General features: G+C 40.8%; 1 protein-coding gene across 1 annotated transcript in view; it reads left to right on the top strand.

Moving 5' to 3' along the window:
* The window catches only part of cacna1ba (calcium channel, voltage-dependent, N type, alpha 1B subunit, a), a 783270-nt gene that overhangs the window by 265630 nt on the left and 502995 nt on the right, over positions 1-14645 (top strand). Inside the window, exon 8 of the mRNA XM_050050840.1 lies at positions 10578-10681. Within this exon, the coding sequence (XP_049906797.1) occupies positions 10578-10681 (104 nt within the window). The remainder of the gene's footprint in view (positions 1-10577; positions 10682-14645) is intronic.

Below are 14645 nucleotides of genomic sequence, written 5' to 3'. Positions count from 1 at the left end.
CCGGTGAAGAACGGCTGATTTTACTACTATCGCTGCTGACGTACCACCAACACCACGTGACACATCCTCGTAAGTGACCAAATATGGCATGCAAAGAAACTTAATACAAAATACTACAATAGCAATAACTGGCACCCACAGCCATGTCTAGTATTAGTAGGTTGTAACTGTAACAGCAATTTCTCCGGTCTACCCAACTGACCAATATTAAATAGAAAAATCTCCAGGCTACATGCTACTCTTTGATCTACTTTCATCCAAGTCAGTGCAGTGTGCATCCATTCAACACTACTCCTCCCAGAGCAGCGGCGCGCTAGTCGTGCCGCCCTGTTCTGAGTGATCTATAATTTGTTTGAGTCCTGTTTTGAAGCACTAGACCATATTGTTGGGCAGTAGTCAAGACAGGATAATACTAAAGATTGCAATACCAATTTAACTGTGTCAACGGTCAATAAATGTGCGCCCCTCCTTATCACTGAAATATTACTACTGATTTTAGACACCATTTGATTAATATTTGAAGACCAGCTAAGTGTTTCATCTAGAATCACTCCCAACAATTTGGCCTCTCTAACTTGCTCAATATTGTCACCCTGTAAAACCAAATGTAATTCTGGATTAGATCTTAGCATATATCTAGACCCCAGCATGATACTCTTTGTTTTTGAAACATTCAGCTTTAACCTAGTTTCACGAACCCAATCAGAGACCAACATTTACTCCTCTTGCAGTAACATATTAACTGACACCAAATTTTCCGCAGAGACATACATTGTAGTGTCATCTGTGTAGATTTCCATAAATGCAATCTTCAGTACATGTGATAAGTCATTAACAAAAATTGAGTAGAGCAACGGGCCTAGGCAGCTTCCCTGTGGGGGACCGCACTGAAGTGACACCATATATGAAAGTGTACCATTAAACAAAACACATTGTTGCCTATTAACCAAGTAACTTTTCATCAATTTAATAGCACCAACTTGGAAATTATATGCTGAAGGCTTTCTGAGTAACAACTCATGATAAATTATATCAAATGCTGCGCTGAAGTCCAGAAGCACAGCACCCACCATTCATTTCCTATCAATATCTTTAAGCCAATTATCAGTAAGCGCCGTTAATGCTGTGCTTGTTGAATATCCAACTTTATATGCATGTTGACAGAGTTAATGCTGTTTATTTCAAAGTAACATTGAATCTGCTTGCATATAATTTTCTCCATCAATTTACTTAACACAGGTAAAATACTCACAGGTCTGCTATTAGGACCAGCAAATGTCTCCCAACTATTCTTCGGCGTAATCTTGGCAATCTAGGTGGCCTGTAGCAACAGCATGTTAAAATAGGTCTCATATGTGGTAAGTGCACTTGAAGCCATAAAGCTTCAACACCCATCATACCTAGGTATTTTCTAACTTTTGCAGGGATATGCTCCTGGATGTAAAACACTGTCTCTCCTCCATTTCGATCTCTGTCTTGTCTAAATATATTGTAACCTTGAATAGTCAACTCTAAGGAACTTCTATGTTTTCATTTAAGTGTGTTTCTGTGATGGATTCTGTGAATATTATTTTCATGCAAAATTGCACACAACTCAGTAACATTATTTCTCAGACTACTATTTAAATATTTAAATCTTTTTTTGGTAATTTAATCGACATTTTGAAACAATGAGAACAAAATTTAAAAGAAAGAAAAAAGAAAGAAAAAACTGTGAAATTAAAAGTCAACATCAGTCCTTAGGTAGTGTTCTCGCATAGTCCCACGCATAGGCCTCCTCATACTTGTTCAACTCCAGCTTTCTGACTACTATGACTTTAGCTTTCTTAAGGGAATTTCCATTCAATTTAATAAATACCTTACAGGTTGCAGTCCATGTTCCCTGGATCTTGTTATTCTTCTTGAGGAATCTTGCTTTCCTCACAGTCTCCGCGTTCTTCTGTGTCAGGTGCTCGTTCAGGTACACTTTCGTTCCTTTGAGGTTTTTTCGTTGGCGCAACAGTTCCATCTTGTGTTTCCTCTTACTGTAAATAGAGTGAACATGAACTTGTAGTCTTTGACCATTCAATGCACTTTTTACACTACAAGTCACGTTCATGAGTCACACACACACACACACACACACACACACACACACACACACACACACACACACACACACACAAGTGGAATAGCCATTGGGAGCAAGTTGGGGTCCAGTGTCTTGCTCAAAGACACTTCGACATGCAGGCTGGAGGAGCTGGGGATTGAACCGCAGATCTGCTGATTAGTAGACAACCCGCTCTGCCTGTCCCCTACTGGTTCGTCTGCTGAGACTGTGTACTTAACTGATTCCAGATCTTCTACCTCCACAACTATGTCCCCAGCCGCTCCTGCACAGTATTGTTGCCTGTTGTTGAACTGAGCTGTGTTTGTGTTTGGGCAAATGTCACCACTCACTCACCTGCCTACTGGCTCAGTGTGGCCTGCCAAACCAGTTGGGCTGCCAAGGACATTGTGGAGAGACTTAACTAGAGTGAACCATATTGTGTGCTGTTAACTTGCTCTGCCTTGTACCTGCTGAGGAGTGACAATAATCATCATTACCAACTGTTCCTGGCATCCTGCATGCTGCAATTGGGTCCTAATATCACCTGTTACAGTTTGATGCAGAAGAATTTGACTTGCCTCCACACAGCTCTGACCTCACCCCCATTCAACATCAGTGTTGGACCTTACTAATGCTATTGTGGCAAAATTGGAGCAAATCCATGAATTCAAGTACCAACATCTGAAAAATGAAACCAGATGAGTCTAGCCCACACATATAGCAGCACATGGTATATAAAGATAATTAGTCCTTTAAACAGGCAACGTGCACCAGGATATACAAAGGGGGTGTGCTGGAAGGTTTTCACTGATCACGTTAGCATTTATCAAAAGTCTTGTCTGGTATTAGCATCTAGATGACATGATTTAGTTCAGGTTATCTGTCATCGTTTCGTGAGCCTGATCAGAAATCATCCTGGCCGCCAGTGGTGCAGAACCTGCTTCCCTGGGGGTAAGTAATCATATATTAGTCATACTTATTTTCAATAAAAACAATATAAATTCATAAAATGAATGAGGACATTTGTCTTAACATTCTGATGAAGTCAAAATGTTCCAGCTGTGCATGTGGTGTTATTTAGCAGCTTTTGAAATGTATGTATCCCCCGATATACGTTGCCAGATTAGGGGTAGAAATTTGGTCAATGTGCGTTATTCAAAATTTTGTTTCAAACTGGAAGGCATGTTAATAATTACTGCAGTACCAGATATTATCATGAACAGTTATGCCCATTACAACAGCATAACTGTATTTTGCTTAAAAAAATCTCTATGTATTTTCAAGCAGGGCATCTCAGCTATGTCCTTTTATGGGAAAAGAAAGGAAAGCACAGGAATGAGAGTGATAGAGGAGATCCCTGCAAGTTCTTCTGACTCTGAGTTTCTGGGATAGTGTATGATCCTGACATACACTGGAAAGAGGACATTTGGCACAGACCAGGGTCCAGCCAAAGAACTTGGAGTTGGAGCCAATGTTGTTGTTCAACTCTGCAAGACCATCAAGAACCCATCAGAGTGTGTTGTCTACTTTGACAATTTTTTCACCTCTCTACCACTCATTGTGCATCTGAAGGAGTCCCTTGGTTTGCACATCCGCAAGAACAGGCTTAAGGGATGTACCCTTGAGGATGACCGTGCTCTGCTGAGGTAAGGAAGGGGCAGGTATGACTACAGGGTGGATAATGAGGCAGAAGTGGCTGTTGTAAAATGGTCTGACAACAAAGTCACCTTAGCTAGCTCCTGTGCTGCAATCAGCCCTCTCAAGGAAGTCAGGCGTTTCTCCAGAGAGGAGAGAAGAACAGTTGCTGTTCCCTGTCCAAGCATTGTGTCACAGTACAATGTCCACATGGGAGGAGTTGACCTTGCTGACATGATGGTGGCCTTGTACCGCACCCCTTCAAAGTCCCACCGGTGGTACCTGTGCCTCTTTTGGCAAATGGCTGATATAGCTACCAACAATGGATGGCTGCTGTATCGCCGAGATGCCAAAAGCATCGGTGTACAAAAGCACAAAAAGCTCAAGGAATTCAGGCTGGAGGTTGCAGATGCCCTTATTTGCAGTGGAAAGAAGAAGGGAAGGCCTTCCAAGGGAGGGGAGGAGAATGTGCACAGTCCCACCAGATGCATCCAAAGACCAACAACCCCAAGACCCATGGTTGATGTCCGGTATGATCAAGTGGATCACTTCCCAGCTTTCACTGACAAGGGAAGGTGGAGGCTTTGCCCAGACAGACAGACAACAATCTACTGTACAAAATGTGGTGTTCGTCTGTGCATTGTCACCGAGAAAAACCCACACAACTGCTTCCAAGTATTCTACAAAAAATTAAATATAGAGAGGAAATGAGGGGCATTGTTTATGGGGTTCCCACCATTAAAAACCTGGACCCCTAAAACTTTCTCCAGTGTTCAGTTATGTATGCATCATTTGAGAAAATGAAATTGCTGAAATTGTTTTGTTTTTATGTAAGCTTCAATGCACAAAAAGTTCAATATGTTCATAATGAAATGTTTCATTTTTGTGTCACTTTTTTATGAGATTGCTTTGTTATGAGATTGCTAAGATGGATTGGTAAAAATGAATAAAATCAACTTTAAAAGTACTATGTGTAATGTAAATGACCAAGGAAAACAACAATGTATCATTTATCTTCATCCAATTGAACATTAATATGTTTATCATTTGGGCTCTGTTTACACCTTAATAGGGCAATGTATCCTGGGAGATACAACTCAAAAAATCCAAAATATTCAATATATATATATATATATATATATATATATATATACATACACATATATATATATATATATATATATATTGAATGTGGTAATATTCTTCTTGGGGCCTAAAGAGATGAGTGATAACATTAAATTATTTTTTGCAACTTATTTTCCACTCCTGCCTGTTTATAGAAAACATAACTTTACATACTTACAAATATCCTGATCATGTGAATATTTTTATCCTATACTTCTAACTTTTTGGACAGTTTCTAAGCTTGCACTATCTTGCATATAATGTTGATGAAGATATAGTTTGCAATGATGTTGTATTAGGTTTCTTCATATTGCGAAGTGCTCATTTTACTTTGAAAATATTTATCATCTCAAGACTTGAAATGTCCTTCAAGCATAATGGACTTTTTTTTCTAATTCTTGAAGCTCAAATTGATAAAAATGAAGAACAGGCTTTTAAAAGCTTTTGCTTCTGCCTGAGACTTTTCAGTCACTACTTAATACTGTTAGACTGTTGACTTTGTTCATATTGCTCATACATATTGTATTATGTGTTATGGCTCAATAAAACCACTACTACTACTATAAACTAACCCCTCTAAGTTCATTAATATTTTCATCTTCAATCAACGGTTGGATAGGATATTATATATCTATTTGAATTCAGTGTCTGGTGATATTCTCTATTTGTCCTCCTGTCAGATGTCATGGAAATTGTTTAACCAAAACCTGATACACAGTCTCTTTTTCCACTGTGCCATAGAGCTCCACTGTCGTCCAAAGAGTATGAAAAACACAGCAATGAGCCACACTGTTGCATTGGTTGACATCATGTACCATATAGTTTTTCGACTCATCTCACATAGACTGTCCTCATACTCCCATCCTCAGAGCACCAAGTTTGTACTCATCCAATTCATCCAGTTACAGGAAAGTAGTCCCCAATAAAGGCATTACGTCCTCCTGTAATGGTGTAACTGAGTAAAGTGCGGCGACCAGGGGCCGTATTCATAAAGCTTCCTAGTGCTAAGAGTTGCTCCTAGTGACGAAATTCCAAGAAAATTCTTAGAATTGTGACGTTTTCTTAGAATTTCCCCTTAAAGTTAAGACTAGGTCTGTAAAGATAAAAGTTATTCACTGCAGGGCAGGCTAACTGACCACAGTGAGAAATGATGCAATAAAAGTGGAGTAAATTACATCTTTTCAAGTCAATTTTGCATGCCGCTGCTTCAGGGCACTTGGATTACAACGGACAAACCGTTCTGGCGTTTTTTAAATGCATTAGCGGAGTTTTGTTACATTTTCAAAATGTGGGTTCCATGCACTTCAAGTAGCTGGCTAGCTGTTATCCTCCGATACCCTGAACGAGTTTTGTAGATTAAAAAACTACACTGGACGGCATGAGGGTCAGTAAGTACTGTCTGTATTTTCAATGTAAAGTGGCCATTTCCTTTTAAGAGTTTCTTAAGTAGAGGATAAAATGGTGGACACACAAAGAGGTCGGAGAAACGGTCTCTAAACACAAAATGACAGTGAGTAAATTAAATGCTATAGATGAGACTGTGCAGGGAGAATATTTGTGGTCGATCTCATTTGGGATATGCACACATTTCCCACCTAACGAAAAAACACGATAACGCCAGAAATAAAATGATCACAATACTAAGATATTTGAAAAACTGGAAAAATGCAACAGTGCAGCAGTGATGACTTGTCTGTCTTAACCTTCCATCAGCAGAGTGATCACACTAACAATGTCAACACTGTCAAACTTAGATTGTGATGCAGTTCATTTCATGTCCACTGGATGTCCACATCTTGCAGGCCCACAAAAGGGCATGTCTGTGACAACCAATCACATCTGTTAAAAGAAAGCATCACACCCAGAAACAGGGTCAACCACACCCCCTCAGTAAGATAAAAGTTTCTGTCCCTTCCTTGCCCAGGATTTCTCTTAGAACTTTCCTAAATCACTCCTAAGCTAAGACTCCTTACTAAAAGTTTTTAGTCTAAGTTAGGAGGTCTCTTACTGTACGTTCAAACCAAAAGTGACCAGAGCTTCCAAAACGGCGGAAGTAATTCGTTTTCAATGAGAGCCCAGCGTCTTGGGCGACCAGGGTGACCTGGTCATCAGCCGTGCGTTTTGGGCGACCAAAGCGACTGGAGCGGTCCGGAGGGGAGTTAAAACAAGTTTAACTTTATGGTAATGAGCTCTGACGCGGTTCGGCGACAACCAATCTGAATGCTGACGTGCTTTGATGAAGCGGCTCCCAGAGAACAAGCCATGTAACTTTGGTTCCTACAACACACTTGTTCCGACAATGGATATCAAGAAGTTTATTACTTGCGTTTGCACCCACACAGTCCTTTTATAATGTGTCGCTGTTCGGTTACAGATACCAAAATAAAAAGAATGAGGCTTGGGACCGCGTCGCGGAGGTAGTTGATTGGTCTGGTGAGTTTTAAAGTGTGTAATGATAGTAATAGAGGAGAGAATTGCAGGCTAATGTAGCACGCAAGTCTTCCTTTTTTTTTTTTTTTTAAAGATATATTTTTGGCCATTTGGCCTTTAATGGACAGGGCAGGTAAGTGTGAAAGGGAGAGAGAGAGGGGGGATGACATGCAGCAAAGGGCCACAGGCTGGATTCGAACCCGGGCTGCTGCAGCAACAGCCTTGTACATGGGGCGCCTGCTCTACCACTAAGCCACCGACGCCCCAGCATGCAAGTCTTCCTTGCTTGGTTGGAATGGGATGACATACGTTTTCTGTTTTCATTGACCAAACGTAACTTTCTGTAGGCCAACTATGAGCTTTTTGACTGGACAACAGCAAGCAGCAACTACGCTGCTTTTAAGCCAGTGGTCCGCTTTGCGGCTCCTTTAAATTGACAAGCACGATCGAACATTCAATGATTCACGTGATGAGTGACTGGAGCGACCAAAGCTGCCACAAATATTTTTGACAGTCGTGCTTGTTGAGGCGTCTGCTTGGCGTCTGCTAGAGACCTCTTTGGAAGCTTCTGGTTTGAACATAGAGGTAGAGTACTCTCAGAATGTTTGTGAACTGTGAACTGTTTCCTTAAACAACACTCAGTAGGTGTTTGGGAACTGAGGACACTAGTTGTTGAAGTTTTGAAAGTGAAAATCTTCCCCATTCTTGTATGATTTCCGACTTCAGTTGCTCGACAGTCCGGGGTCGACTCGACATTGCTGTATTTTCACTATGATGCCACGCCGTTGTAACACGTAAATGGACCTACCTACATTTGTATAGCACGTTTCTAGTCATCCGACCACTCAAAGTGCTTTTTACACTATACGTCACATTTACCCATTCACACACATTCATACACTGGTGGCTGAGGCTACCAAGGATTCAAGGATTTAAGGATTCAAGGAAGTTTATTGTCATTTTCGGAACATGTTGGTACATGAAGGCAACGAAAATTGTATTCAGGTCCCGGTGAGGGACACAAAGATAAAAGAAACAGTAAAACACTAGAGTAGAGAAGAAAAAAAAACTAAGGCACTAAAAATAACATTGCAATAGATATCAGTAAATAAAAACATAAATGAATGAATGAATTAACGATTTTTTTTATTTCGAACGTGCAAAAAACAATAACACAAACAAACGAAACAAACAAAATTAAATTAAAAACATGCAAAAATGATCTTAAAGCACCATAAGCAATAAACCTAAACAATGTGTTACATGGCCGAAAAGGAGTAGGAAGAAGTTTACACTTGTTAACTCCTACCCCTTGTATACATAATCATAAGCCACATGTGCTACCCAATACAACACCAATATAAACAATACAAACACTATCCCTAATTTATATACATCCCAATGTCAAATGTCAATGTCAACACAAATAAGTGTGTAGAGGTAGTGTGAGGATGTAGCACCATAATTGCACATGCCCATTAAGTACATAGTTGAAAGAAAATAAATTTAAAACATAAATAAAACAAAGAAAAATGTAAACAAAATATAAAAAAGGACCAGCAGCATTTAAAACCAGCAGCAATAAAAGTTCAAGAGTTGAACAGTCTCACAGCTTCTGGAAAGAAGCTGTTTTTCAGCCGGGTGGCTACTTGGCATACAAGTAGCCACCTGCTACTCAGTTTTTGAACACACTCACACACCGATGGAAGCATCAGGGATACTTTGAAATGCAGACTGGAGGAGCCAGGGATCAAAGCGGTGATCTTCCGATTGGTGGACAACCCGCTCTACCTCCAAGCCACAGTCCCCCCATGTGCGGAATGCGTCTCATTGTCTTGTTGGAATAAGCAGGGACATTCTTGAAAAAGACATTGTCTGGATGGCAGCATATGTTGCTCCTGTATGTACCTTTCAGCATTCATGGTGCCTTCATGGATGTGAGGTTACCCATGATGCCATGGGCACTAACACACCTCCATACCATCACAGATGCGAGCTTTGAACTTTGAGCTGGTAACAACCTGGATGGTCCTTTTGCTCTTTAGCCCGGAGGACATGACATCCTTGATTTCCAAACACAATTTAAAATGTAACAGCACACTTTTCCACTTTGTGACAGTCCATCTCAAATGAGCTCAGGTTCAGAGACCTCAACCATGTTTCTCATGTTGATTTATGGCTTTCACTTTGCATGGTAGAGTCTTAACTTGCATTTGTAGATGCAGTGATGAACGGTGTTTACTGACAGTGGTTTTCCAAAGTGTTCCTGAACCCATGTAGTAATATCCTTTATACAGTCATGGTGGTTTTTAATGCAGTGCTGCCTGAGGGGTCATAGGTCACAACCATTTGATACTAGTTTTTTCTCCAGATGCTCTGAATCTTTTGATGATTTATAGATTGTAGATTGTGAAATTCACAATCTACAATTGTTCATTGAGATACGTTTTCAAACTGTTTGACTGTTTGTCCACACTGTTTTTCACCAAGTGACTATCCTTGCTTGTGAGCAACTGAGCCATTTGAGGATGCCCCTTCATACCAAGTCATGATATTTTAATCTGTTGCCAGTTAACCTGTTAACCTTTGAAATGTTCCAAACTGGTGTTTTATGAGCATTTCTGTTGCTCCTGTTCCACCTTGTTTGGGATGTGTTGCAGGTGTCAAATTCAGAATGAGTGTATTTTGAAAAAAACAATAGTTCAGTTTAAACATTAAATATCTTATCTTTGGACTGTATTCAATTAAACAAAGGTCAAAACAGATTTGTAAATCATTGCGTTTTGTTTTTATTTACATTTTACACAGCATCCCAACTTTTTTGGAATTGGGGTTGTACATAAAGCAACCTGTTACCTTAATAATTCCATATTTATTTGCACTGTGCTCCTTTTACTGTATTACTGTTTGTAGTCATCAAGTGTTGTTCAGCTTTTTTCTGCATTGCTTTTTTTTTTTTTTATGCTTTTTGGGCTTTATTGGACAGGACAGTGTGAAGTGGGGAGAGAGAGAGAGTGGGGGTATAACATGCAGCAAAGGGTTGCAAGCTGGAGTTGAACTTGTGACCACTGCAGTGAGGCATCACATCTATATATGGGGCGCCGGCACTATCCACTAAGCTCCCAATGCTCCTGCTGTCCTTGTTTTAACTGTACATCTGTTTTTCTGTATGCACATGCCGAGAGCACAAAAAACATAAAAACGCACTCCATGTATGTGTACACATGTACTTAATCATTAAAGCTGATTCTGATATCCTTCTGATTCAGTTTTTGTTTCTACGTATTTGTGTGTTTAGGCCAACGATGCCTCAGGGAACACGTGGAACTGGCTATACTTCATCCCCCTCATAATCATCGGTTCCTTCTTCATGCTCAACTTGGTGCTAGGTGTGCTGTCAGGGTAAGTACAGACTGTGAGGGAAACCTGAGTGAAGCATTTCAAGAGATGTTCTTTACATTTTTCTTAGATTTACCCGACTCTTAACCAGACCTGTTTGATCACGTGATGGCTGAATTTGCTTGAGATAATACAAAATGAAAATCCATTGCATTTGTGCAGCTTTTAACCTTCTAAACTCTAAGCCTATTTTATAGGCCTCTGCTCGAAAATTGCATATCCATAATGAAATGAATATATCTCTGCAACCACAAGGTCTATTTGAATACTTCTGGTGTCATGGTAAAGGGAACACGTGTGGGATTTGTTAAGATGTGTAAATATCAGTATATGTGTTATATGTGAAGAGTAAANCCCACTCCAAACTGACCAATACACACCTACTACATTTGAACCTGAGTTTCTATTCTGAGCTTTGGAGGCCCGTATCTCCACGACAGCTTGGCTGATTTGAGCAATTGGCACCTTTTACACAATGCAGATCATTTACATATATACTCATAAATTGACTTTTATAAAATACTTTTGGAATCATACTTGCTCTGTTTGATGTTGCATAAGAGAAAATTAATCTACCAACTAAAGTGTCAAGAACTCCAAAATCCTTAAAACTTTACTATTAATGTGGTAATTGGTTAAGGTTATGAATTTAATTATTAATCTGAGTTCCAAATTGATAGTTTAGTGTCAAAATAACCCCGTGGAGGAATCCACAAGAAAAGCACTGGAGCACTCAGATCACTTGTGATGAATTTATTAATGACTAACGTTTCGACGCCAACTGCGTCTTCATCAGAGTCAAACAGTACAGGTACCAGGTAAGAAGGTTAAATATCCTCCAAGTCACATAGAGACTCTTCTCATTGGTTTAGAGAGAGTGGGAGGTAACCAAACAATTAACCAATAGTACTGTGACAGCACTCACACAGCTAGTCAATACCAGAATACACCACCAGTGCAGTAAAACAATCCCATTCAAATATATACAATACAATATTTACATTGCATTACAGGAAGCAAGAGAGGTTAAGCTCCTCATTCAGTCCATGTGGTTCAGCTGTTTTGAGGGTGTATATCCACAAAGCCTCTCTTTTGAGCAGTTTTTTTACCATGTCTCCCCCTCTCTGGGATGGGGAGATTTTCTCAATACCCCAACATCGCAGTGTTGCTGCAGAACCATGGTTTGCCTTTACATAATGTCTTGCAATGGCATAGTCCATATTCTGATTTCGGATGGCAGCTTTATGTTCGGCAATACGGAACTTTGAGGGGCGTTTTGTCTGAACCACATAAACCAATCGGCATGGACATTTCAATATGTAAATTACATGTGTGGTACTACAGTTTATAAATGAATTGATCTTGTATTTTTTTACCTGAGTGTGGATGACAGAATTGTTTGCTGTCAGTTGAGTTAGAGCAGTGAGAGCAGTGGCCACACCTGTAGAAGCCAGTAGGTGGAGCAGGCAACCAGGTAGATCTCTGAGGTGCGCCCGTGACCCCTAACAAGATAAACATGTTGGGAACATAAATTAGGCGTCACACCGAGGCACCAATTATGTTGGGATCAACATTTCTAGGCGTCATACAGAGGCACCAATTATGTTGGGAGCAACAATATTAGACCTCACCAAGGGGACACCATTAATGTTGTAAATTGGCTATCGGAAATAATTAATAAGTGTAATATTCCCTAGGATTCTCAAGACGTGAATGTTTAATTTGGAGGGCTGCAACCATAGAATCTATCTCGTCAGCAGTAGAAGAAAACTCCTCTGTCATTGCTTGACGGGGCTTTGTGTAGTTATTTCTAACACTGGGACGCTGGCACTGAAAAAACTTGTGGACAGCTTTGTAAGAGCTGGTCTTCCACAAAAGTTTAATCTTCTCCCTTTTGGTTGCATGTGGCAGGTCAACTAGACAGTTGTCCACTGCAGGTCTCGGGGGTTGCAAAGCTGCACGAGTGAAACTGTCAAACATCTGTGTTTGAGAGGGACATGGGACAGAAAATCTTGTAGAAGATAAACTACATGTCTCCTCAACTTCTGTGTCTGAGACGTTGGATGTCAGGTCACTGTTACCTCTGTCTGTTGGTGGAGGTTGGGGAGCTGACTTGATTCCCAAAGACTTAGGGTCTGGTGGGAAAGATTTCCACTTACTGAGCGGAGGAGGTGCTAACCTCTCATCCAGGGAAGAGTGTGAATCAGAGAAGCCGGGATCACACTGGCTGTAAGACTGTGCTGGGGCTAGATGTTCTGATTTAAGCCTAAACAGTTCTTCTTTATGTGAGCAGAGGTCTAACTCTGCTGAATGCAAGTCATCTAAATAGCACATGGCTTTCTTGTTAGCCATCTGTGCTTCATTGAGGAGAGAAGCATTTAGAGTTTCTACCTCCTTCTCCAGAGCTGCTTTGCTCTGAAAGACAAGGGTGGTTTGCCTGTGGAAGATCAGAAGCAAGCATTTTAACAATTTACCATTGGATGCAGTCTGTGCATCACAGTGGTCACTGAGTAAAGAGTTTATCTCTTTATTGCACTCACTGGGACTCAATCTGCTGAGTTCAGGACAGCCAGGGTTTAGGCTGTGTGCAATGGAAGAGATAAACTTCTAAACAGGGGTTCTCCATTGTTAGTTCTGGAAAGGAGGGTGAGGCTGAAACAGGTTGTCTTAGTACAAAAGTCAAATGTGTAGTTGGCTATGGTGTTGCTTCGCAGACAGCTTCAAGTGTAAGTTGTGAGTACACTAGCCTAACAAAAGAATGTGCTGGCCTTCACTGTGGGGGTACCTTCCTATGGAGGAGGGGTAGCTACAAAACAAACAGGCACGAAAGATTAGAGCAGGAATTTACGACTGTAAATTTGCTTATAAGGATAACAACATGCACGAACTAAAATGCGTGGCAGTATTAGCTAGAGTGTTGTTTCTTCAAGTTAACTCAAACTGGAACTTGGATCGTAACAGCGAGATACAAAACTTCACAGGGCTAGTAGCACGGTGTGGCTCCTATGCTCTATCTCCTACTTAGGCCCCGTTTATACGACAACGATTTCAACTGAAAACGGTAAACTTTAGTTGCGTTTTGGCCGATCGTTTACACGACAGCTGCGTTTTGGGTGCCTGAAAACGCAACGATTCGAAAACGGGTTCCAGAGTGCAACTTTTTGGAAACGGCAGCATCTCTGTTGCTTTGCAAATTTACACTGGCACCCATTGGCCTGGCATGCATACTACAGCGTTTCCAGTCAATCAATCAATCAATTTTATTTATAAAGCCCAATATCACAAATTACAATTTGTCTCACAGGGCTTTACAGCATACATCCCTCTGTCCTTAGGACCCTCACAGTGGATAAGGAAAAACTCCCCCCAAAAAAACCTTTAAAGGTAGGATCTGGAGGATTTTCGAACAAAACAAAATATAGACATATACAAATGAAATCCTGCTTAATCATCACCTATGGGCTTCTACTCATGTGTGGTGGTAACTCTGTTTGCAGAGCTCCTGCCCTTTAACTGTATTTTGATGTTTTTGTGAGCTCGGACCGCTTCTGGGCAGAGATTTAACCAGCCAATGAGAGAGCGCAGGTGCCATGCCCGAGCGTGTCCGAGTGTGCACCAGCGCGAGCCTTGCCTGAACCTCTTCTGTGAAGCCTTCTTCCGTACCTCCGGGCTCCGTACACCCGGGAGAGTTGAGCCTGATAGGAGGGGCCAAATTTGAAAGTGTGTTTACAAACAGCAACTGGAAAATCCTCCAGACCCTACCTTTAACGGGGGAAAAAAACTGTAGAAACCTCAGGAAGAGCAACTGAGGAGGGATCCCTCTTCCAGGACGGACAGACGTGCAATAGATATTGTACAGAACAGATCAACATGATAAATTAACAGTAATCCGTATGTCACAATGAGACAGGAAGAGAGAGAGAGAGCAAGAGAGAGAGAGACAGAGAGAGAGAGAGAGAGAGAGAGA

This window comes from Epinephelus moara, chromosome 8, assembly GCF_006386435.1.
Source record: "Epinephelus moara isolate mb chromosome 8, YSFRI_EMoa_1.0, whole genome shotgun sequence".
Classification (NCBI taxonomy): Eukaryota; Metazoa; Chordata; class Actinopteri; order Perciformes; family Serranidae; genus Epinephelus; species Epinephelus moara.
Note: the sequence above shows the minus strand (reverse complement) of the source record. Positions and strands in the feature narration are given on the sequence as shown.